We start from the raw sequence: 23,647 nt of genomic DNA on the forward strand, positions 1-23,647 counted from the left end.
AGGACTGGCCAGAGTAAGCCAAAGTCAGCCAGGCTCGACAGGGTCAGCAAGACAAGGTCAGCAATGATCCATATTTAGATCTAGTGTCATGAGCATTCTACTGGAAAGAATGACTTGATTTCCCATAAATCCCTTTAAAAATGTAGAATCATATGAAATGCTTATTGTCCATAATGAACTTTTGTGTTTCCATGCATGATACTGACAAGAAGCTCTTGATTCATGGCCTGGTTGTTAAAATTCCTGATATTTTCAAGCAGCAGTTCTAGAGTCTGCACCAGTGGACCGGGCACCAGTGGAAAGTTCCCCAGCAGCAGACACCACAGAACTGTCACCCTGCAGATCCCCCTCAACCCCCCGGCACCTCCGCTATCGCCAGCCTGGAGGTGAGAGCTCAGAAAGGGACACAGAAATAGAAATGTGGAAAATCACTTCTAGCTTCTGAAGCCTTCCTTTGTCTTACTGTTTCACTCCCAAAATATTTTTGTCTCCATTATGAAAATTAATTGGAAGCAATTAATGTTACTGTAGGACCAAGTAAGTAGTGGAATATTAGAGAATATGTCATCAGTCTAACCAATATTTGTCTGGTCGCATTATTGCTTTGAATCAAAAGGCCTGTCCTTAGCTGATGGCTAGATGAAGAATCTCAGTACTAGTTTTACCTGAATGTTCCCAGACTCTGATACCTGACCACCAGTGCCAGTGTGGTCTGTATAAATAGGCTCATCTGGGACACCACAATTTGGGGGGGGATCTTATTAAAAATACTATTTCTTCTAAAATAAGGTCCGGTTCCATAGGACCCCAGTCATCATTATTGCTAGTGGCAGAAACTAGCATGTTTTCTCAATATATAGTTATGAAAATTGTAAAGAATTATCCTATAATTTGTTTTGGAACACAACAAATGTCCTCTAATTAGAGAGAAAACAATCAGAACAAAAGGTAGAAATCTTTTGATTATCTCCCCATTTGCTCCACTGCTCAAATAAATATGTCACAACAATAGTTGTTTCGAAATGTTTCCTTTTTTCTTCTCAAGCCAATTATTTCAAGTCAGAAGAAAAGATTATATAATCATGAAATAAGATTCACCCCAAGTAACCCAAGTAAAGGGTAAAGGCATTTTTTGACTCTCATACTCATGCTTCAAGTAGAGCAGTTTTTAGCAAAAGATAAAAGGCATGGTTCCAAATGGTCATTTCATTCGTGGCCTTGGCCGCTTGGTGGAAGATGTTAGAGCCTTCTGCTCCGAGAGCAGCATGGAGGCGCTGGGTCAGGCTGTTGTCAGAATGGATAGCAGCCCGTGGGGCTGTCAGGCTCCTGGTCCATTATGGATCCTCCAGACACTTGGGTGGTCCTGATAAATGAAGATGATGAGCCAGACTTTCCTGGCATAGGACTTCTATGGAATTGGCCAAATTCCTCTACTATTCTTAGAGCCTTGGTTAATCCAGGTCTTGGCAACTTTCTAGACCATTGCCACATAGGACAGAGCCTCCTGAGTTCATTGTAACCTGGAAGAGTTTGGAACCAAAGACCATGGAAGTAAGACTTTACCAAGGCAAGAGTTAAATGCTGTTCAGTTTGATACTATGATTAGAGCTCTTTTTTATATTCTCTTTTCATGTAAGGATATTCACATATACATTTTTAAATTTATATAAGGATAATTTGGAAATCATTATCCTGTCAATTAACTAGGTCCTTTGTTTCTTCCCTGATATGAGTACATCATAGAGACCTAGGATCGTAGGAAGGAGGCTGATATCTGTGCTAATACGGTAGATCCAAAGGCTGTAGTATCACATATTTTCTCACTGTCTAGCTGAAATGTGGCCTGTTCATCTGTCTACTTGCCATCTTATTCTGAAAATGTTTTAAAGCTATTGCAGAAGGAGAGTGTAGAGCTGTGTTATGCTTTCATGCTTGGGCACATGAAGCAGCTCTTTGCTTGCCTATTTATTTATCTATCTATCTACGTATTTATTTATTTTAAGCATGACCATGTAACTTTAGAGGCAAACTATTAAAATCCGTTCAGGTCAGAATCACAGTGGACTGTTCTCCATAAAAGTCTAAATGAGGAAAAATAGTGAGTTTGGTATCTGCGTTATCAAATGCTGCGTACAGTACAGTCTGAGGAGTGGACTGCCAAGGTTGTTTCTAAAATCCTTTTGATTTTAAAAAAGCCACACTTAACCCATTCTCACTTTTAAAGGTGTTTGAGAGGGAAATTCTGCTGGTAACATGATGTAGTATCTTTAAAAAAATTATTTTTATATTGAGATATACTTCCTGTATCATAAAATCTACCCTTTAAAAGTATACAGTTTAGTGGTTTTTATATATTCACAAGGTCAGGCAGCCATAACCACTATTTAATTCTAGAAAATTTTCATCATCCAAAAAGAAACCCTTCAGCAGTCACCCCCCATTGCTATCTCCCCGCAGCCCTGGCAACCACTAATCTACTTTCTCTATGGAATTGCCTATTTTGGACATTTCATATAAATGGAATCACACAAGATGTGACCTTTGGTGACTGGCTTCTTTCACTTAGCATAATGTTTTCCGGGTTCTCCTCTGTTGTAGCAGGTATCAGTACTTCATTCCTTTTGTGGCTGAATAACATTCTCTTGTTTTTGTTTATCTGTTCATCAGTTGATGGACATTTGGTTGTTTCTACTTTTTGGGTACTATGAATAATGCTGCTATAAATATTTGTGTGCAGTTTTGATGTGGACATATGTTTTCATTTCTCTTGGTTATATACCTAGAGTGGAATTGCTGATGTACAATCTTATTTGCCTATTAATAGGGACAATACAGGGCATTTGGCCCAACCCTTCATTCAGTGCAGGAATAAAAATGAGGATTTTCATTATAGAATCTTATCCGTCCACCTCACCATTCCATTTCTTTTCTTTTTAAATAACCAGGACAGACAGCCGACAATGCCCACTGCTCTGTTTCTCCGGCTTCTGCTTTTGCGATCGCCACAGCTGCAGCAGGACACGGGAGCCCACCAGGTGAGGAGGGGAGCATCTAAGTGCAGACACTGACAATTTATATTAAATTAGTGGCCCTTGACTGCCTGTCTTGATGAGGGACTAGGCAGCTTATTAAGAATGCAGATTCCCAGCTCCTGTTCTGAGTCAGTGTGTCTGGGGTAAGGCTCTCTTTTAGATAAGCACCGTCAGAAGCCCTGTCATTTGCAACAACATGGATGAACCTGGAGGACACTATGTTAAGTGAAATAAACTGGGCAAAGAAAGATAAATACTGCCTCATCTCACTTATATGTAGAACTTAAAAAAGTCAAACTCATAGAAGTAGGGAGTAGAAGGGTGGTTACCAGGAATTGGGGCGTGGGGGTGAGGGGCAGGGAAATGGGGAGATGTTGGACAAAGGGTACGAAGTCTCTGTTAGACCAGAGGAATAAGTTCTGGAGATCTACTGTACAGCATGGTGACTATAGTTAATAATAATATACTGCATACCTGGAAATTGCTAAGAAAGTAGATTTTAAATGACCTTACCAGAAAAGATGTTAAGTATATGAGGTGATAGGTATGTTAATTAGCTTGATTGAATCATTCCTCAGTATGTATGTACATCAAAAGATCACATGGTACTCTATAAATATATATAATACAAATCAATTAAATAAATAAATAAGCAAACACCTTCAGGTGAGTCTCACACAGGTGGTCTGTGGGTTACACTTCTGAAAAAATTCGTTTTCAGAGAAGGATATGTTATCTCTCCCATATTCTTTCATGGTGTTCTTCAACCTTTTCAGCCGAATCACTGAGAACACATTTCCATTTTAATTGAGCACAATGCTAACAGCATATGTGAGGTAGGAGGGAAGGCTTGTAGAGTGCGGGGAGGAGGGCGGGGAACTATTGCTTTAGCTGACTCATAATTCATTTCCAGTAGCTCCATGATTCTGAGTTGCTGTCAGTTAATTTTCAGAGTAAAGAAGAACTTAAAATAAAAGCACAGTATTTTAAGAGATGAACATTGTATTCATTAGTTCTGTCCTCTTCTGTCATGTGCAAGAAGGACATTGTGCTAAAATAAATCTATAAAGTTGTTTAAATGCCTCATTGCTGTGTCTTCACTGAAAGCAAACCTGTCATTATGATTTGTAGAACCATGAGGGATGGTGTATTTTGTTAATTAGCCATTTTTCACCTACCACAAAGGAGTCCTTTTCCAAAGCCTGTGAATCTATATTTACAATAGTAACTAGTAAGTGTTATCTGTGTGATTTCTTTTTAAACTGAAGAACAAAGATGTTCTATAGTGAACATAGACTACCATAGTAATTATGTATGTTGTATAGTAGAAAATGTATTATTTTATATATTACGTCTAAATGGAAATTTTGCAGATCGACCACATTTCACTTCTTCAACATTTTGCCACACATTTCATTGGATGTGGTCAGGCAAATTGGAATGTTCTTTGCCCCCAATATTCTTGAAACCTTCTTCCAAAAGTCCTACCAGCATAACACAAAAAGTCTATAATGATCATAATATTGATGTCTTGTCAATCCAGTTGACTTCTATTGTTGATTACATTCTACAGTAATGAACGTGAGGGTTTGCTATGCTTTCAACAGAACTAGTTGTCAATTGTGATTTGCTAAGACCTTTGCCTGTCTTCTGTTCTCACAAGCTGGTCTGTCTTTGGGTAAAGTGACGTGCAAGCATATCCTAACATGTTTCCTAGTTTAAATATGGTTTTGTGAGGAAAATCGTTTTTGGTTTAATTCAGGATGAGCCCATTTCTCCATTTGCTGGAGGCTGGATAGGGACAGGTCCTTTTATCACCTGGGATTGCAGTGAAAATTGAACGTTCTAATGATCTTTAGAGAATGGCTTTCTGACTTTGGCTTATCCATGCATATTGGACCAGAAGGAAAAAATAACCAAAACAGCCAAGTCTTCCTCACTTTCTGAACACCTGCTTCTGCTGCCTTTCTTCCTACTTGTCCCCTGCAGCTGAAATAGCCTTAGGAAGAAAGCTCTTAAGTGAGTGGGCCCCTGGCTGTGCTTTCTGCAGAGGGCTGTGTGGACTTTCTTAAGATCACAGCCAGTGTTGCTAGGTTCAGGGTAGCCTGAGTCCTAGGTGAGCAGAGTGCTCTTTTATGGCAGTGCTCTTGATGTTGCCTGACATGCAGTCTGGAGCCATATGATTTGATTTTAGAAGTAAAGCCAATAGGGATTGGATTTGACAGAACCTGTGGCTCTGCTGTAAAAGCAGCCAGTTGCACATGGGTCAGTTTCACTGTCAAGTGGCAGTAAGAAAGGGGGTCTCTTTTGGAGTTTTGGAGTGGAAACCAGTGTGTTCCTGGGGCTCAGCCACTCAGTGGAGCTGGTCCTACAGAGGATTCCACTTGCCTGGGAGAACTGGGCAGAGAGCTCTGTTTCATTGGTTCCTGAGGAAGACGTTCTTGAGAAGAAACAGGGAAGTGCTAGAAAGATGGTATGAATTCACAGGCTCTCCAGTGAGAGCATGGTGTTGCCTAGGGTAGGGCTAGACCTAGATGCATGGACAGGTGTTCAAAGAAAGAGAGTGTTAAATAACAGTCAACCCCCTAAACCGACTTTGTATTTAATCAGAAATTGCCAACCTGCATGCACCCAGAACCTGGTGAGTTGCAAAGGCAAGCAGGTGGCAAGGCTGTGTAAACAAGTATAGACCTCATGCTTCCATCAGTCTCTGCAGGCTTCCTGTGGGCTTGTTCGGCTGCAGTAAGAGCACACCAGGAAGTGTAGGGCTGCTGTGTCCTGGCGCACACCAAGAAACAAGGTATGCCTGACAAAACCATGTGATCTGCAGAACTGGTTTCATCATTTCAGATTCTCTGCATGTTCCCTCCTGTTTTAGTCCTCTCCCAGCCCCTACCTCCCATCCCACCTCCATCAAAATACACAGGAGTCTGGCAACTCTGGGTTATAAATGTCAATTAATGGTTATGTTTCCAAACACTCACTCTAGGCATTTGCATGTTAAGCCATTTCTCCTGAGTTATTACTTGGAAAGCTTTCTTACTGAATTAAAAGGAATTTCAAATTTAGCAAGAGGGTAGACAGAAAATTTTCTGTGCCAAGAGGCCAAGATGCTCCTGTCTGGCCCTTTAGTCAGGGAAGACTGATTTTACTCGTGGATGGTGACTTGGGATCTGTTGGGGATTGCCTGCCCTGCTACTGGGGCCTGAGCCTGCCTAATTTCCACACACAGGAAAAGCCTTTTAAAAAATTTTTTTTATCAATTTATTGATTTATTTATTTTTAGGACCAGAGCCTACCTTTTCTAAAAATACATAGGTCTCTTCTTTCCATATCATGCTCCCTTTGTTTACCTGGCACCTCTCTTATCCAGAGAACAGAAATCCTGCCCCCCCCCCCCCCAAATTCAAGATTCATTTTTTATGCTTTCTGTAAATGTGGCAACCTTTCAGGGAGATTTTTATGGATTTTCATGTAGACTCACAGCCAGTATCCAGGAGTGCAGCATTATGCTTCCAATATTACTTCTCCCTCAGTTTGTAGTGTTTCTCTGGCAAAGGCACACATCACAGGAATGCATCTTTTAACAGAAGTGTTATTGTCTTGTGTTTCCTGATTAATTTCAAGTCTCTACGCTTTCTATCCTTGTTTATTCTTTTTCCTCAACACATCCCTATTTGATATATTATATATTTTACTAACTTATCTTGCTTATTATCTATTTCTCCAATAGAATATAAGGTCCATGAGGTCAGGGATTTTTGTCTATTTTATATACTGCGGTATCCCAATATCTAGAATAGTATTGTACACATAGTAAATGATCAATAAATGTTTATTGAATAAATTAATGAATTAATGAATCCTTATATTTGCAATTAAGTAGATTCAGTGCAGAAAAGAAAAACCTGTACCTGCTCATATATTTACAGTGCTGTAGTGCTTTTAAATAGTTGGGTGTGGTGGTGGTGTTTTCTTGAGTGACCTGGGGAAATGATATCAGTCCCTTCAAGTCAGCAAACAGCTTCTGAGTGTCTCTTGTGTGTAGTACCATGCTTCTGGATGCCCACAGCCCTGAGCTGATCACACGGTGGGCTCCTAAATAAATCTTGTTGACTTGGTCTTGATCTGATGTAAAACTTTCCCTCACACTAGTGATTGGAAAGTCCTTGAGATCCTGGACCAGAGGCCTAGGGTCACCCCAAATGTTTGCTGCTAGTCAGAAGGCAAGTACTAACTAAACTGTTAATGCTTTGTAATGTGATGTTTATGTTGCAGTTATGCCCACAAACCAAGCTTTTCTTCCTCTATGGTAGAGGTACTGTCATCGATCTATAAGTTACATTAGGCCCAGTTTCAGATGGATCCAGAATTTGTGGGTCTGATGCTTACATAATTTGGAAAGGCCCAGCTCAAAGAAAAGGGTATAAAATTACAAATACAAATACAAACTTTTAGGGCACCTACCAGGGCTTGGGGAAAGGCCTGTACAAATTGAGAGGCACTGAAGCTTATGCTTCACCAGCTTCCTGGCAAATCTACTCTTCAGTCCAATCCAGCTAATTCTTGGAATTAGCACCTACAAGACATTTTGTATGTATTTTGTATGTTGGGGCTGAAGGTACCAATGATAATCAATCAGTCATTAGCTGTCTTTCAAATAAGTTAGTCCAAAGTTAGGTGGTTTAATGAAAAACAGCAGAAAATGCCATCGATTAAAAAGGAACAGTTGACCAGCTGATAACATTCAGACTCCTGTGCCGGTAATGGTGAGTATAGCAGAATAATTTTATATTGTCACCCTGGTTTCCTTCCCTTGTATCAGATAAGGCTCATTTTCTGTGGTGGGGCTTCAATTCTATATAAGATTGAGACAAAGGACAAAGTGTGCCACCATGCTGGTTGAAATGTATTTGCAGGCATCTGCTCAAATTTAAGAGCTCTGCATAAAGAAGAAATCAAAATGTGTGCATTTCAGATGCCTGCTGATACAGGGAATCTGCAGGTGCAGTTTGGATATAGTTATGACATGAATAGAAATGCAAGTCCAATGAATGAATATATCAGGGCACATCATGGTGCTTACTCTACACCTGAAGCTACAGGATTAATTATAGAGTTAGTGAAATGATCTAAAATGAAATACGGAAGTGTGAGGTGGGTTATTTTTATGGGAGTAGAAATAATGGCAGTGGAGGTACAATAAGCAACTCTTGATTATCTGTGAGCAGATTATATGTTTTACGGTTCTGTGCAAGTCAAAGTAAATGAACAAAGTAGAGGAATGGTTGAATGCACTTACAGGACAATTAATGGCACAGTTACAATTGCTTAGAGAAATAGTGACTCCTTTATTGGTGATTACCTGGTACTTCTGAAGTAGATAATTCATTATCTGCTTTCTCTTCTGTAATACCAGGCATGCCTTGTGTAGTCAATAGTAGATGTGAGCTGGTGTGAGTTGGGTTTGGACAAGTTTTTAAATACACTGATACCTGGTCCCACACTCCGACTTGATTGGTCTGGAGTACATCCTGGGATTCAGAATGTTTTAATGTTCCCCAGGTGATACTAATATGGAGCCAAGCTGGAGAACCACTGGACTGGATGGGGGTGTGTGTGTTGAAGTGTATGTATACATATGTGTGAATATTTTACCGAGGTAATGTCAGTTAAGGATAAAAATTTGTTAGTTTCCAAATTTTATATTAGATTTGGATGATGGTGGATTTTTGTAATTATTTGATTAATTCAGTAGGAACACATGGTTAAAAACAGTTGTGTAATCCTAACCCACTCTCTCCTTTATTTCATTCCACAGTCTAGTATTAATTTATGTGTTCAGTGTTTTAGGTGCAGAATCATGGGAAGACTGGTGAGCTGGTTGTGAGGAGAGCTAGAATGAGTCCTATCTGAGTCACCTTGGACAATTTGCTTAATCTGTCTGGGCCTGGGATTTCTCAAGATTGGAGCCTGAGAGTCGAACCAGCCTACTGGTTCCCAAAGTGTGATCCCTGGACCTGTATCATCAGCATCAGCTAGAAACATGTTAGAAATGCAAAATATTGGACCACACACCAGTCCAACTGAATCAGAAACTTTGGGGTTGGGCCCAGCATCTGTGTTTTAACAAGCTCCTCAGTTGATTCTGATACATATTAAAGTTAGAGAACCACGGAACTAGTAAAAATCTGTGACTCGGTATTATTTGTAGTGGATTACAGATGAAAAACCAAAATTTTTATCTCTTCCTGAACCTAGGTATAATTCAACACTTGTCTTTGGTAGTTTTTGCATAGTACACATAATTGATCTTGTTCCAAGTTGTAAATTTAAATTCTCACTTTTCTTCATCATTTAAAACATGGAAGGTTGCCTAGAGTTCTGCATCATGTTAAAAAATCTTTTTATGTCAAAGTAATAGAAATCATTGTAGTGATTTTTTTCCAGTTATATTTTTATAACAGTTTTATTGGGATATAATTCACATACCATACAATTTGCCTATTTAAACTTTATAGTTCGATGGATTTTAATATATTGGTGCAATGATCACCATCATAAATTTTAGAACATTTTTATCACCACAAAAAGAAGCCTTTTACTTATTTATTAGCAGCCACTCCCCATTTGTCTTTTCCCTCAGCCCCTTGCAACTGCTAATCTCTCTTCTGTCTCTACAAATTTATCTCTTCTGGACATTGAATATAAATGGAATCATATAATGTGTGGCCTTTTGTGACTGGCTTCTTTTACTTAGCACAGTGGTTTTGAGGTTTATCCATTTTTGTAGCATGTATCAGTCACTTGATCCTTTTAGTTGTGGAATAGTATTCCATTGTATGGATATATCACATATTATTTATCCATTTATCAGTTGATGGACATTTGGGTTATTTTTACTTTTTGGCTACTATGAATAATGCTGCTGTTAACATTCACATACATGTTTTTGTATGGATGTTTTCATTTATGTTGAGTAGATACCTAGGCATGGCATTGCTGGGTTGTATGATAAGTTTACGTTTAACTGTTTAATGAACTGTCAAACTGTTTTTAGAAGTGTCGATACCATTTTACGTTTCCATCAACAGTGTATTAGAGACATAGTTTCTCCACCTTCAAATGACACTATACTGCTTCCATGTAGTGTAGGTACCTTATAACAGAGGTGTCCAGCTCTTCCATTGTAGTATTACTGTCATTTATGTCACTTATCCATATGCCATCATCACCTAATACACGGTTACTATTATCACTTTAAACAGTTAATTTTTTGATCAATTAAAAATAAGAAAAACAAAAGATTTTATTTTATCTTCATTTATTCCTTTTCCAATGCTCTTCTTTACTTTACATAGATCCAAGTTTTTGATCTATATCATTTTTCTCTGCCTGAAGAACTTCTTTTAACATTTCTAGCAGAGCAGGTCTACTTGCAATGAATTCCTCCGGTTTTTGTTTGCCTGGGAAAGTCTTTATTTCTTCTTCACTTTTGGAGGATAATTTCACTGAGTATAGAATTCTAGCTCGGTGGGGTTTTTTTTCTTTCAACACTTTGAATTTTTACTCCGTTTTCTTCTTGCTTGCCTGGTTTCTGATGAGATGTAATTCTTACCCTTGTTTCTCTATTGGTAAGGTGTTTATTTTCTCCAACTTCTTTCAAAATTTCTTTGTCTTGGTTTGCTGCGGTTTGAATATGATATGCCTAGGTGTGGTTATTTGGGTATTTATTTTGCTTGGTGTTCCCAGCTTCCTGGATCTGGGTTTCATGCCTGTTACTAATTTTGGAAAGTTCTTGCCATTATCATTGAAAATATTTCTTCTTCTCCATTCTCTGGTATTCTCATTACATGTGTGTTGTACCTTTTGAAATTGTCCGACAGTTCTCATGTGTTCTCTTCTGTTTTTTGGTTTTTTCCATTCTTTTTTCTCTTTGCATTTCAGTTTGAAAATTTCTATTGACCTATCTTCAAGCTCACTGTCTTGGCTGTGCTGTGTCTACTGATGAATCCGATGAAAACATTATTTCTTTCTCGGTGTTTTTGATTCTGTCATTTCCCTTCGATTCTTGGTTTCCATCTATCTGCTTGTATTACCAATCTGTACTTGCATGTTGTCTACTTTTTCTATTAGAATCCTTAAAATGTTAATCATACTTATTTTAAATTCCCTGTCTGACAATTCCAAGGTCTGTGTTATATCTGAATTTGATTGTGGTGCTTGCTTTGTCTCTTTTAGGGGCTGAATTATGGTCCATCCCTGTCCTCCAAATTCATATGTTAAAATCTCAGACTATGACTATATTTGGAGATAGGATCTTTAGAAATGTAATTAAGGTTAAATGAAGTCAGATGAGTGAGCCCTATTGTAATATGACTGGTGTCCTTATAAGAAGAGATTAGAACACACACACAGACTGAGGGGCGCCCACATGAAGACAGGAAGATGACAGACATCTACAAGTCAAAGAGAGAGGCCTCAAAAGAAACCAAAGCTGCCAAAACCTTGATCTTGGACTTCTAGCCCCCAGAAGTGTGAGAAAATAAACTTATTTTGTTTTAGCCATCCAGTCTGTGGTATTTTATTATGGCAGCCTGAGCAAATGAATACAATCTCTTCAGACTGTTTCTTCCTGCCTTGTAATTTTTGGTTGGGACCTGGACAAGTTGTAGCAGGTCATAGAGACTGGGATAAATAGGCCTTTAAGTATGAAGATTTATGTTAATTCAGCTAGAATTTGGGCTGTGTTTGCTGTTTGCTGTAACTATAGGAACCAGAGGCTTCAAATTCCTTCAGGGTCCTTCTTTTTGTTTTCCCTCTTGACTTTGCCCTTCCTATGTACTCCTCCTCAGAGAGAGTTTGTCTTCTAGCTCTTTCTGCTATATTCTACTGTTGTCATACTGGATCTCTGTGGGTGTGGTGGTGCAGTGGTGGTCGGGGGGTTCTATATCTTCCAAAGAAATCTCGGAGTTTTAGTGGACCTCTGTCTTGAAGCTGTGATGCTCACAAATGTTTCTCCACTGACATGAACTTCTTTTCCTGCCTGCTCCCTACGTCTCTGGCTGCAGCATTCCCAGTTTATTTTCTTGAATCCCTGACCCCTGTAGTGCATGTTATTTTTCTCTTTAGGAAAGACAGAAAGGCCAGAGGGGCCTGGAGTGGGAGGAATGCGCTTCCCCAAGCTGGGACAGGCTCTGCACAGGATTTTTCACTGGAGAGCAGGCCTTTGTTGTGGAGAAGGTTCTGGGCATACTTCACAATGTTACTCTTCCTCTCTCCCTGCATGAAGAGATCTTTCCCCAGGCTTTACTGTGAGGACCTGGTGTGGCTTCTGGAGGTAAAGTCCACGAATGAGTGGGGGCCTCCTAAGACTGTGGTCTTCAAGAGTTTCTCACTCCCGTGCTGGTCCACTTTCAGCCTCCAGCAGTTCATTCACATGACCATTCAATTGTTGCTACCCGCTTATGGCTCCAGTGACTTCTGCTCCAGCTAAGCAGATCTTGGCTATGTCTCTCTGGATGCACCTGTTTCTCCAGATTTGGGGATGGCTATTTTCCTTGCAACCTCAAGTTTCTGCTGTGTCCAGGAAGATTGTTGATTTTTATTTTATCCAGCTTTTTTTCTTATAAGGATGAATGTGATGAACTCCAAGTTCTTTACATGTCAGAGCTGAAACTCAAAGTCTTACTTACTAGGATTTTTATAGTGGTTCTATCGATTCTATAGGTCAGTTGGGGAGAATTGTACATCTTAGCAATATTCAGTCTTTTAATTCATGAACTTGGAATGTCTCCATTTATTTAGATCTCTGTCATTTCAGCAATGTTTTATATTTTTCAGGTACAAGTCTTGTATTTGTTTTGCTATGTTTATTCTAAGTATTTGACTCTTTTTGGTGCTATTGTGAATGGAATTGTTTCCTTACTTTTATTTTTAGATAGTTTGTTGCTAATATATAGAAATACAATTGTTTTATATTGTCTTGTTTCTTGCAACCTTGCTAAATTTGTTTATTAGTTCTACTAGGTTTTTTTTTTTTAGTGTAGATTCTTTAGGATTCTCTACATATAGAATCATTTCATCTGTGAATAAGGATAGTTTTATTTCTTCTTTTCCAATTGTATGCCTTTCGTTTCTTTTCTTGCTTTATTACATTGACTGGAACCAACATTAACTTTTATTAGCCTATGTTTTGAGTTATAAGTCCCTCTTTTCAAGTCCTTGTTAGGTGTGAATATATACGATGGTGATATAGTTGTGCTCTTTTTTTTTTTTAATGTGATCATGTAAACATATAATCAGCTCACAAAAGCCAGTTAGCAAAATAATCCCACAAGGCTTTTTCTGTACACATCATGTCAAAATTCAGACTTTGAAACTAGATCACCTACACCTTCATAGACTTTGTTGTTCATAGTTATTGGGTCATTTCTAAAGGAAAACCTGTTCTCTCACACATTCTTCAACAGATTCAGAATGTATTATTTTTTCCTACTTTCCTACTTGATGGTATACTAGTTTGGGACATATTTTCTATTTTTTTTTCCAAATTGTATAAAAACCATCTTTTCATTATTTTACCAAAGACAGCTAGTTGAAGTTTTAGGGATAAAATATGAGATTTATCTAATTTATATTTTTAAATAAAAATATTATCCTTATTATTGTTAATGAAAATAAAGAGCTTTGGCAAACCAAATTTAAATTAACAGTGATCCAAAGTCCTAATTTTATACACACACACACCCACACGCACACACACGCTCACTCACTTATTGCCTGGAATTAGAATTGCAGGACTGAAAAGCTACATCTCTTGCTGGTGTGAGTGTAGTTCTAATCCTGCACAGCAGCTAGGAGTGCTCGTAAGCAGGTGGTTCTTGTATTCTCTTCCTGAAAAGATGCCACACAGCAAGCTAGATTACACAGAGCTACTGATCATATGCCTTCTCTGTGCCTTCCAAGCAGACTCAAATCCTTGCTCCAGCTGGCCTGGGAATCCTCTTCCCTGACTGCTACACTGCCAGGTACTTTTTCTTTGCAATGCCCTTGCCTGGGCTCCATGCAGACCATTCTCTTCTGTTACTGTCTCTCGGCAGCCAAGGTACAATACAGTTGATTATGCCTCACATTGCTTAGTTGCTGTTTGATTGCATTAGTTTCATCCATTTCAGGGCCAGGCAAGTAACCTAAACAAGGGATGAGGAGGTGATGTCATGTTTAAAGGGGTGCTCAGGTCCTGCCCATGGTTGCCATGAGACACTGTAGGACTAGGGCCGTCAGATGTATTTTCTCTATTTCTTTTTTTAAAAACAAAACCAGAAATCTGCATTTTATGTGAAGTCATCTGTTTTGAAATGTTGGAAGTGAATTCATACTCTTTACAAACACTGTCCAGGCTAAGCAAAATACTCCCGTGAGCCACATTTGGCTATGTGACCTCAGATTTACTATAATCGTTTACAGCTGGAGTTACAGGTCGATACAGCCAAGATTTCCTGCGACACTCTTAAGCATCAGCGGTGCACCCCTGACCCCTCAGTGGTCCCGCCCCCTGTTTCATTCCTTTGGCAGGGCGGTTCTACAGAAAGTCGATCTCTTCTCATCCACTGCACTTGCCCACTTTTGCTTTCAGAGGGTGACTTATCTCAAAGGTCTGAAGGATGCCTCATTGTCATCCCTCACTAAGGAAAGCACAGCAGGGAACATTTTTCTTCATCTCCTCATTTTGTAGATTCTGAAGCAAATCTGCGAGCCGGGGTGTGAAGGGCCTTGCCTTGGTTCTCACGGTCCACTTCCAAATTGTTGCTTTCTTTGCTCTATTGCTTCTAATCCTGTAGCAACTTCAAAAAAGCAGGCGCTTGGGAAACTTGAATCACTTCCTTTTGTTATTGATTCTTACTCCTGTCTTTGTTGTAGTATAACTATTTCTTTCCATCTTCTTCCTACCTCTGTATCCACCTAGCATTTCCCTAAGTGACAGTTACAGCAGCTCGGAACTCCAGAGAGATGAGCCCAGGGGGAGGGAACTAGTCATCTGTAGGTGGATTCTTAGTTGGCCAGCAGTTGGCATTGAAGGATATGTGATTTCTTTCACAGGATGCAATAACCAGGGTCTTAGTACAATGATTTCATTCAGGTAGAGGAAGGATTTATCTCTGTGTTGAGAATTGGATTAAATTTGCAGTAAGATGTTGATTACTGTGGAATTAACTTGATATCACATATGTACCCTGCTGTCTGTAGTCTCTTTCAGGATTTGTGAGAACGTTCAGCACTGTTTAAATAGCTTATCAGTGCAAGTAAACTTTTAAGAAAGGTGCAGAGTTTGGGCTTTTTCCAATGTCCATATTTCAAGCTAAAATGGAAATTTCAGCAGGAATTACAAATTGATTTTCTGTTTCAAAATCAGAAGCTTAATATCATGTAGATATCTTATTGCAGTGATTCCCAATGGAGTGCGGTTGGGGTAGAATCAGAACAGCCAGGGGACTTCTTCAAAATACACCTGTCTCCCTGGGGAGTCTGAACGTCCTCTGAGAGACAAGCACTCCAAAAAAGAGAAATGGTGTTGATGGAAATGTGCCGCACGTGTGAACAGTGCAAAAACAGACCTAAGGCTAAGAGTTGCTGCTCTACCTGCCAACCCTAAGAAGACTGTGCTCACTTTCTTCTCTAATTCTCTATTTCCTGGTTAGTCCAGGCATAGTGGGAAACAGCTGTCTATCTGTCTAACCTGTTTTAAGGATGCCATTCAGAAGTCTAAGGTCATGTTGGCCGCATGCAGTATTTCTGTATGGGGCCCTCACCATCTTTTCATTTTCTGTGCAACCCACCCTTGCCTTATTTCTCCTTCATCTCCTCTTTTTCTGGCTCCTGCAATCTTTTTTCCTTGGTATATTCTCACCTTTTGTAATTCTGCACCTATTTCAAGGAGGTGCATCCTCTTGCTAAACCTGGCTACATACTTTATAGGACCAGTGAAATATGAAAACACAGGTCTCCTCTCTGAAAAAAGTATTTGGTTTCAAGACAGTGACAGCAGAAAACCAAACCAAGCATGGGCCCTTCTAAATGGGGGGCTCTGTGTGACACAGGTTGCATCCCAGGAAGCTGGCCCTGCCTCTTGCAGTCTAGTCCAGAGTCTAGCACTATCCTCATGTATCCTGCTGGGTCCTGTAATAAATGGCTCTCAGGGTGTGCTTTTTAATGCATTCCCAGTATTTTTTTTTTTTTTTTTTTGGCAGCTGGTGGTGTAGGGAACCGAACTTTTGACCTTGGCGTTACATGGCTGCACTCTAACCAATTGAATTAACCAGCCATCCCCGTTTCTAGGATTATATCCTGGTTCTGTGGAATTTTTCCATCGTGAAAAATGTATTAATAGAAGATAAACCCCTTATTTTAAAGATGAAAACTCTTCAGCTGGGAGAGATCATTAGAAAGAGAAAAAATATCTAAACATACACTCCTGATTTTCTGAAGAGAATACAATTTTTTAAAAATTAACATTCAATAAAATTCTTTCAACATGGTGAGAATGCTGATGAGTCAGAAAGGCTCTCACTATCTAATAATGATTCAGCGTAATCATAAAACAAAAACTGTCATCATGTAAGACTAAAAAACATTCTGGTTTCCTGGACTTTTTGGTTATTTAAACCTTTACCATAAATGCAGTTAGGCAAATAAACAACAGCAGGCATGTCAATACTAAAAAAGGCTGAAAATCATTACTCTGGAAAGTTAGAAATAGTAGAAAGCCTCAACAATGTGTAATGAAAAGCCAAATTTCTCAGTGAATTTTCTATTGGGAGAACTTATCAATGATAATGTCGATTATGTAACATTTCATCAGCCCCATACGTTGAAAGGATGTGATAAGCTTTTAGTTATAAAATCTTTCAAACTAGTATGTCAAAGATTAAATATCGCAGTCAGAGTAATATTTACACGGTTAGTGTGGAAGTCAGCACAGGTAAACTGAGTCTTAAAACATCTAAGGTCTATGGTAAGAGACCTTTTATCTGCCGGGTATGCTAACCCTTCTCCTATGCTGCCCAGTTGGGTGTTTCTGTATACAAACTGAGTGGTTGCACTTACTATAAACATAACAACAACAACAGCAATTTAGAGTTGTGTACAGCCACAGGGCATACTGTATACCAATCTCTGTTATAAACTTTACATATGTTAACTTATCTGTGAAGTAGCTCCTATTGTTATACTCTCTTTCTAATAGAGGAAATTGAGACACAGAGAGTTAAGTAAATCACCTGTCACATAGGTAGAACATGGCAGATTTGAATCCTGTCGTCTGGCTCTTCTAACAACGACCCTACCCTGCTTGGATTTCACCAGTACTTTATTGTCTTGACCCAGTGGGCACTTGATGTTTAAAGAAATAAATGAAAAGAGGGCCCATACCTCTGCCTGATGTATAAAGCTGGAACTTGGTCCTTTGGGTTTCTGTAGTGCTGCCATTTTGTTTAGAGAAGGACATTCACATTTCTGTTGGATGGTCTGGTGATTTTTAAAATATGCCCACAGATTCTTTCACACTCCTCCTTTCAAGAGTTGGAGCTTTATTTCCCTACCCTTTAGTGTGGGCTGAACTTAGTAACTTCCTTCTAATAAATAAATAAAGTGGAAATGTCACGTGTAGTTTCGAAGCTTGTGTCATCAAAGGCACGGTGGCCTCCATCTTGGTCAGTCTCTCTCTTGGATCACTTGCTCTGAGGGAAAACAGCTGCCTTGTCATGAGGAGAGGCCTACAAGACAAGAAACTAGGAACTATGCCTGCTGCCAGCAGCCACATGCAGGAGATTGGAAGCAGGTCCTCCAGCTCCAGGGCAGCCTTCAGATGATTGCAGGCATGGTGGACATCTGGACCACGACCTCATGAGAAACCCTGAGCAAGAGCCACCAGCTAAGCCTCTGAATTCTTGTCCTGAAGAAACTGAGATAATAAATGTGTGTTGTTTTAAGCCTCTAAGTTTTAGGGTAATTTGTTACGCAGCAACAGGTAACTAATACAGATGGTATCATGGTAGCTAGTAAACTTTGGCCAAATTATTCATAATAATTTCTGGCCAAATTATTCATAAAAAATTAAATTGAATTGAATTCAAAGAGCATATTTTCATTTTGGAAAAAAGCAAGTCTGGGTTGTTCCCTGTGGAACAGAGCACCCCGGGGTTATACTCAGCCAAATGTTTTGAAATCAAGGGAATATATGTGAACTTAACATGTAGCTTAAATCTGCCTTATATTCCAGTGTCTCTGAACAGTCTCTCTCATCTTCCTTCACCAGTAGTCTTCTGAATTGAATAGACTGATTTTTCTGCTGTTTGAGAGCTGAGAGCAGTTTGATTTTCACACAACTGTTGCTTAGCAATAGGAAGGAACTTAATGGCTCCACTCTCCTCTGCAAACTGAGAGGAGCCTCCCTGTGTAGCTATTGTCTGTCTGTAGTGCTGAATTTAAAATTGTAATTATCATTTTAAGATAAAATTGAAGCTGGCCTATGTGACACATTATACTTACCCTAGCATCTTGGTTGCCTGGGGGTTGGACTGTCCCAGTTTGAGACCCCCCTTGCAGAAAAGTCAGTCTCTTGGAATTATGGGGTATTTAGAAGTCTAAAACAAAGCTGGAAAGAAACTAGTAAATTTCCTATTGGTAGGAAAACAGGTGGTTTGTATTCACTACATGCTTTGTGATTCTAGGACCGAAAGCTCGGCTCTTGCAATGTTGTGACTAGAAACTGGGCCAATCATTTTAGAGAAGAGGCTACAGAGAAGTGGGAATGCCAAAAAATTGGGGGTACTGGGAGAGGGTGGGAGGTCTAGCCACCACTGACCTTGCTACCCAGACCTGTTGGAAAGGATCCCAGAAACAGTAGTTGCTTAGGATTTTTTAAACACATGATCTAAATCCGATTGTTCATCAGGGAGGTTGGTATCGAGATTCAAAAGTCTCTGCCCAAATTAAAAGTATTATTCTTTCCCACTCTGTGGACTGAATTAGGCACAGTTTACTTGGTTTTGTTTAATCTTTAATTAGTTGTATATGTCTTTCTGTGCACACGCAGCACCATACCAGGTACTGTGAAGATAAAAATGAAGTCTGAGGCATTGTTTCTGCTCTCTGAGAACTGACAGTCCAGTTGAGATGAGATAAACAGGCATAAAGCAAATATCAAATGATCAAGATGGAAATTTCAGCCTGCTCATAGTAATTGTATAATTATCTGCCATGTTGTTAAACTTTGGATTTGAAAACCAAAACAAAATGTCACATTAGCAAAGTAACAAGGTTTCAGTGCATGACCCTGAGAAAGAAGGTTAATATAGTTTCAAAGTATTTCATACATTCTTCCAATTAGTCAGCTTTCTCTGACAACAGTTTTTTTTTTTAAACTTTGAAACACTTTTTTTGTCTGGATCTACAAGTTATTCTTTATGGGTACACACTTCCTGGTTTCTGTAAGAGTCTGAGGAATTTAGCTGGTATTAGATTAAGTGGAGGCAGCGTCTGTTGTATTGGACTAAATTACTATTGCCAACATTTCTACACGTGCATCATAATGAGAAGCAATGAAAGACTTATACTGAAGCAAATATTTCACTGGTTTTGAAAATCAAGAGTCATAAACCTATAGAGAACCCAAAATAGCCTTGTTGAAATAGAGTAAAATAATAGTACTGTGATTTTGTGTGTGTGTGTGTGTGTGTGTGTGTGTGTGTGTGTTTGATTTGGCTGCATACAAGGGACTTTATTGATGGTACATGACAAGGTGGGGCTCTCTAGGCCCCTCCCCTTCTTCAGGGGATCTGGGATGGAAACCGTGCCACAGAGGGGACATTCTCAGTGTGTTGGGGGACTGAGTTGGGGCAAGGACTCCCCAGCAGCTGAGGGCTTCTCTCTTCCTCTTGTGCTCTTGCTGGGGCTGGTGGTCCCGGGGGCTCTTACTCCTCAGAAGCCATGTGGCGCATAAGGTCTACCACCCTGCTGCTGTAGCCATATTCATTGCCATACCAGGAAATGAGCATGACAAAGCGGTCATTGAGGGCAATGCCAGCACTGACATCGAAGGTGGAAGAGTGTGCATCCCTGTTAAAGTTGCTGGAGACAACCTGGTCCTCAGTGTAGCTCAGGATGCCCTTTAGGGGCCCTCCAATGCCTTCTTTACCGCTTTCTTGATGTCTTCATATTTGGCAGCTTCCTCCAAATGGCAGGTCATATCCATGACCGACAGGTTGGCAGTGGGGACACGGATGGCCATGCCAGTGAGCTTCCCATTCAGCTGAGGGATGACCTCGCCCATAGCCTTGGCAGCACCAGTAGATTTGGGGATGATATTCTGCAGAGCCTCATGGCTGTCATGCCACAGTTTCCCAGAGGGGCCATCCACCGCCTTCTGGGTGGCAGTGACAGCGTAGACTGTGGTCATGAGTCCCTCCATGATGCCAAAGTTGTCATGGATAACCTTGGCCAGGGAGGCTAAGCAGTTGGTGGTACAGGAGGCATTGCTGGATGTTTTCGTAGGTCTCGTGGTTCACACCCATCACGAACATGGGGGCGTCAGCAGAAGGGGCAGAGATGATGACCCTTTAGCTCCACCCTTCAAGTGAGCCCCCGCCTTCTCCAAGGTGGTGAAGACACCAGTGGACTCCATGACATACTCAGCACCAGCATCACCCCATTTGATGTTGGCGAGATCTCACTCCTGGAAGATAGTGATGGCCTCTCCATTGATGACAAGCTTCCCATTCTCTGCCTTGACTGTGCCATGGAACTTGCCATGGGTGGAGTCATACTGGAACATGTACACCATGGAGCTGAGGTCAATGAAGTGGTCATTGATGGCGACAGTATCCACTTTGCTGGAGTTAAAAGCAGCCCTGGTGACCAGGCTCCCAATACAGTCAAATCCGTTTACTCCGACCCTCACTATTGTGTCTCAGGGACGTGGCTGGCACTGTGTGAGAGGACGCAGCTGTCTGCAACAGAGAAGAGCAGAGAGCTTGTTTTTAAATAAATATAACAGATAACATAGGGGACCAACCATCTTTTTTTTCAGATATTATTGTATCATCAGCTATAAAGACTCAGGCTAGATGTTTAATTTTGTGTAGTGTTCAAGTGGGAATAGCACGGATGTTACCTGCCTATAATCCTCCTCCTCTTTACAGATTTTTCTTTGTTCTTGCTTCTAACTTTCAAGATCCCATACACAATTCAGAATTAATTAAAAACATTAGAAGATATTAGTTCAGATAAACCTTCATCTGGCAAATAATGTTACACTGCCAGAGATTTCCCTGCCAAAGTCAGTTTAATTCCTGTGGATTGTGTACAGAACAAGTTAGAGCCCCCATCAGAGGCAGGCAGCAAATGCATACAGTCTTAGCAAAGGCTAGAGTCCCCTGCCCCGGCCTTCCTCACCTTCCTCCCTGCAGCATTAAAGATTTGCAGGTGATGCTCTCATTTCCTTTTTCCACACTATGGACTTATTGCATTATGGACTTATGAAGACATCTCATACCTTACATTTGTATGCTGCCTTACCATTTCGAAGCCCTTCAGTAAGTACTGGCATGTGCGTCCATCACAACAAACCTGGGAAGTGGGAAGGCAGATATTTTCTTCTTCCTGTGATATATAAGGAAGCAGGTTCAGCGAGGTGAAGTTACTCAAGTGCAGTTGTAAATCACAAACTGGACTCCTCGTCTAGTTCTCTAAGTCTTTGTTAAGTGGCATTTCAGAGCCATATGTCTCTGATATTTCAAGGGACAGTTGAACAAGGAACAGTACGCATTTTCTATTCTATGATTTTAATTACTGAGCAGCTTCAAATATGAATCTTAGCTTCCTTCTCTCTCAGATTTAGTCACTTCCTGTACATAAAGAAGTGTCAATGACTGCCTTTCATTCCTGGTTTCCTCTGCGTGTTTCATAATTTGGGTTTAATTTCCCAGCAGTGTTCAGGGCTTCCACAAAAGCATTCCAGAGGAGGGTCCTTGGATACTGATTGACACACATGGAAGACACCTTTAGGGATTTGAACATATTTCTCTGTTCTCATAAACATTTCTTCGGATAAACATGTAACAGAACCATAATGGCAAATAGAAGAACCCCCTGAATTCACCAATTAGATTTTATTTATTTACTTTCTCATTTTGATATCCGCCCACCATGAATTCCTTTGGAATACATCCTGCCCATGCAATATCCTCTGCTGGTGACTTACTGTCTCTAAGATTGGCTACCTGTCATATTTTATTTTCAAACAGTTTATGGAGATATAGTTCTCATACTGTATAATTCACCTATTTAAAGTGTGTAATTTAGTGATTTTTAGTATCACCCTGCCATCTTTTGTTGACTTCCAATCTTGATTTTTGAAAACACTCAGGCTGCCCTCTGTGGAAAGCAATTCACTCAGTGTCTATGGCACACTCATGATGTCTGCTCCTGCTGACATCACTGTAGGGTGGGTGGAGGATACAGTTAAGAAGCCCCTTGCCCTCGACAGTTAATGCTAATCCTGAGGCTTTGAGCTTCTGTTCTTCTTACACTGAGGGTGGGAAAGAAAGGCTGCGTGCCTCTTCCTGAGGACAGTGCTTGCTGGAGACGTGACCTCTGATTGCTGGTGTCCAGTGATCTGCCATGGGGAAAAGAAGTTATTAGGGAACATGGGCCATGAGGGCTTTAGGGGGAATGGGGTATCTGTAAGGACAGTTAAGAACGACTCTACAAGGGGTCAGGATTAAAGAGTGGTGAAGAGAGTGAATTTTGGTGTCAAATAAACCTGCATTTGAGTTGTGCCACTTATCTAGCTGAGTAACCTATGGCAGCCTCTTGACGCCTCATTTTTCTCATCTTTAAGGAGAGGATAATGATTGTGCCTAACTTGTAGAGTTGTCATTAGAATGAAAAGAGGTGATCCATATGCAGTTCTTAGCTCGGTACTTGGAACCATCTAAGTGTTCAATGAATATTTCCTGCAGCTATTATTGACTCATTCCTCCACTCAATTTATAAGTTTCTTGAGAGCAGGGATTGTTGTGTTCACTGTTGGATCTCTAGCCCCTATCATCATGGCAGACCAGAGTGCTGGGTTGAAATAAATGCATGTCCTTACCTCCCATTCATTCCCTCTGTCTCTTTGCAAACACAAATGCATACATGCATACTGCTTCCCGGACTGACTGATACTTGGGCAAGAATTAGTAAAATAACTGCAAAAAAGTATTAGCTTTGTGTTATCCCAAGGTAATCCAATGAAAAGAGTGTAACTTCTGGGCACAGTCAAGAAATCACTGTGTTAAATGAATCTCTAATGATTTTCACCACAGGTGACTCTGTGTATAATGACAGATAATTGGGAAGAGAAGAGCCAAGTGGCTTGCCAGTAGGTTTTTGCAGTAGTAATGGTAAGAGATACTTAGGACCTGCACTGGGACTGTTTGGGAAGGGGAAGGAGTCTGAGAAAAGTTGGTGTAGATATTTTTGATGGACTATATATAAGACATGGTGAAAAAGAAGCAATGAAGATGATGAAATTGCAAGTCCAAGACGTGAAAGACTAAGTTAAGAATACA

At 40.1% G+C, this 23,647-nt stretch overlaps 1 protein-coding gene and 1 pseudogene across 2 annotated transcripts in view; one reads left to right on the top strand and one right to left on the bottom strand.

Annotated features, from left to right (window-relative positions):
* The window catches only part of RASGRF2 (Ras protein specific guanine nucleotide releasing factor 2), a 249,645-nt gene that overhangs the window by 155,135 nt on the left and 70,863 nt on the right, over positions 1–23,647 (top strand). For both annotated transcript variants that reach the window (XM_063083210.1, XM_063083216.1), the window contains exons 16-17: positions 261–386; positions 2,946–3,035. In XM_063083210.1, coding sequence (XP_062939280.1) covers positions 261–386; positions 2,946–3,035 — 216 coding nt within the window. The remainder of the gene's footprint in view (positions 1–260; positions 387–2,945; positions 3,036–23,647) is intronic.
* Positions 20,006–20,889, bottom strand: LOC134366792 (glyceraldehyde-3-phosphate dehydrogenase-like; annotated as a pseudogene).

This window comes from Cynocephalus volans, chromosome 2 (genome assembly GCF_027409185.1).
Source record: "Cynocephalus volans isolate mCynVol1 chromosome 2, mCynVol1.pri, whole genome shotgun sequence".
NCBI classification, from domain to species: Eukaryota; Metazoa; Chordata; class Mammalia; order Dermoptera; family Cynocephalidae; genus Cynocephalus; species Cynocephalus volans.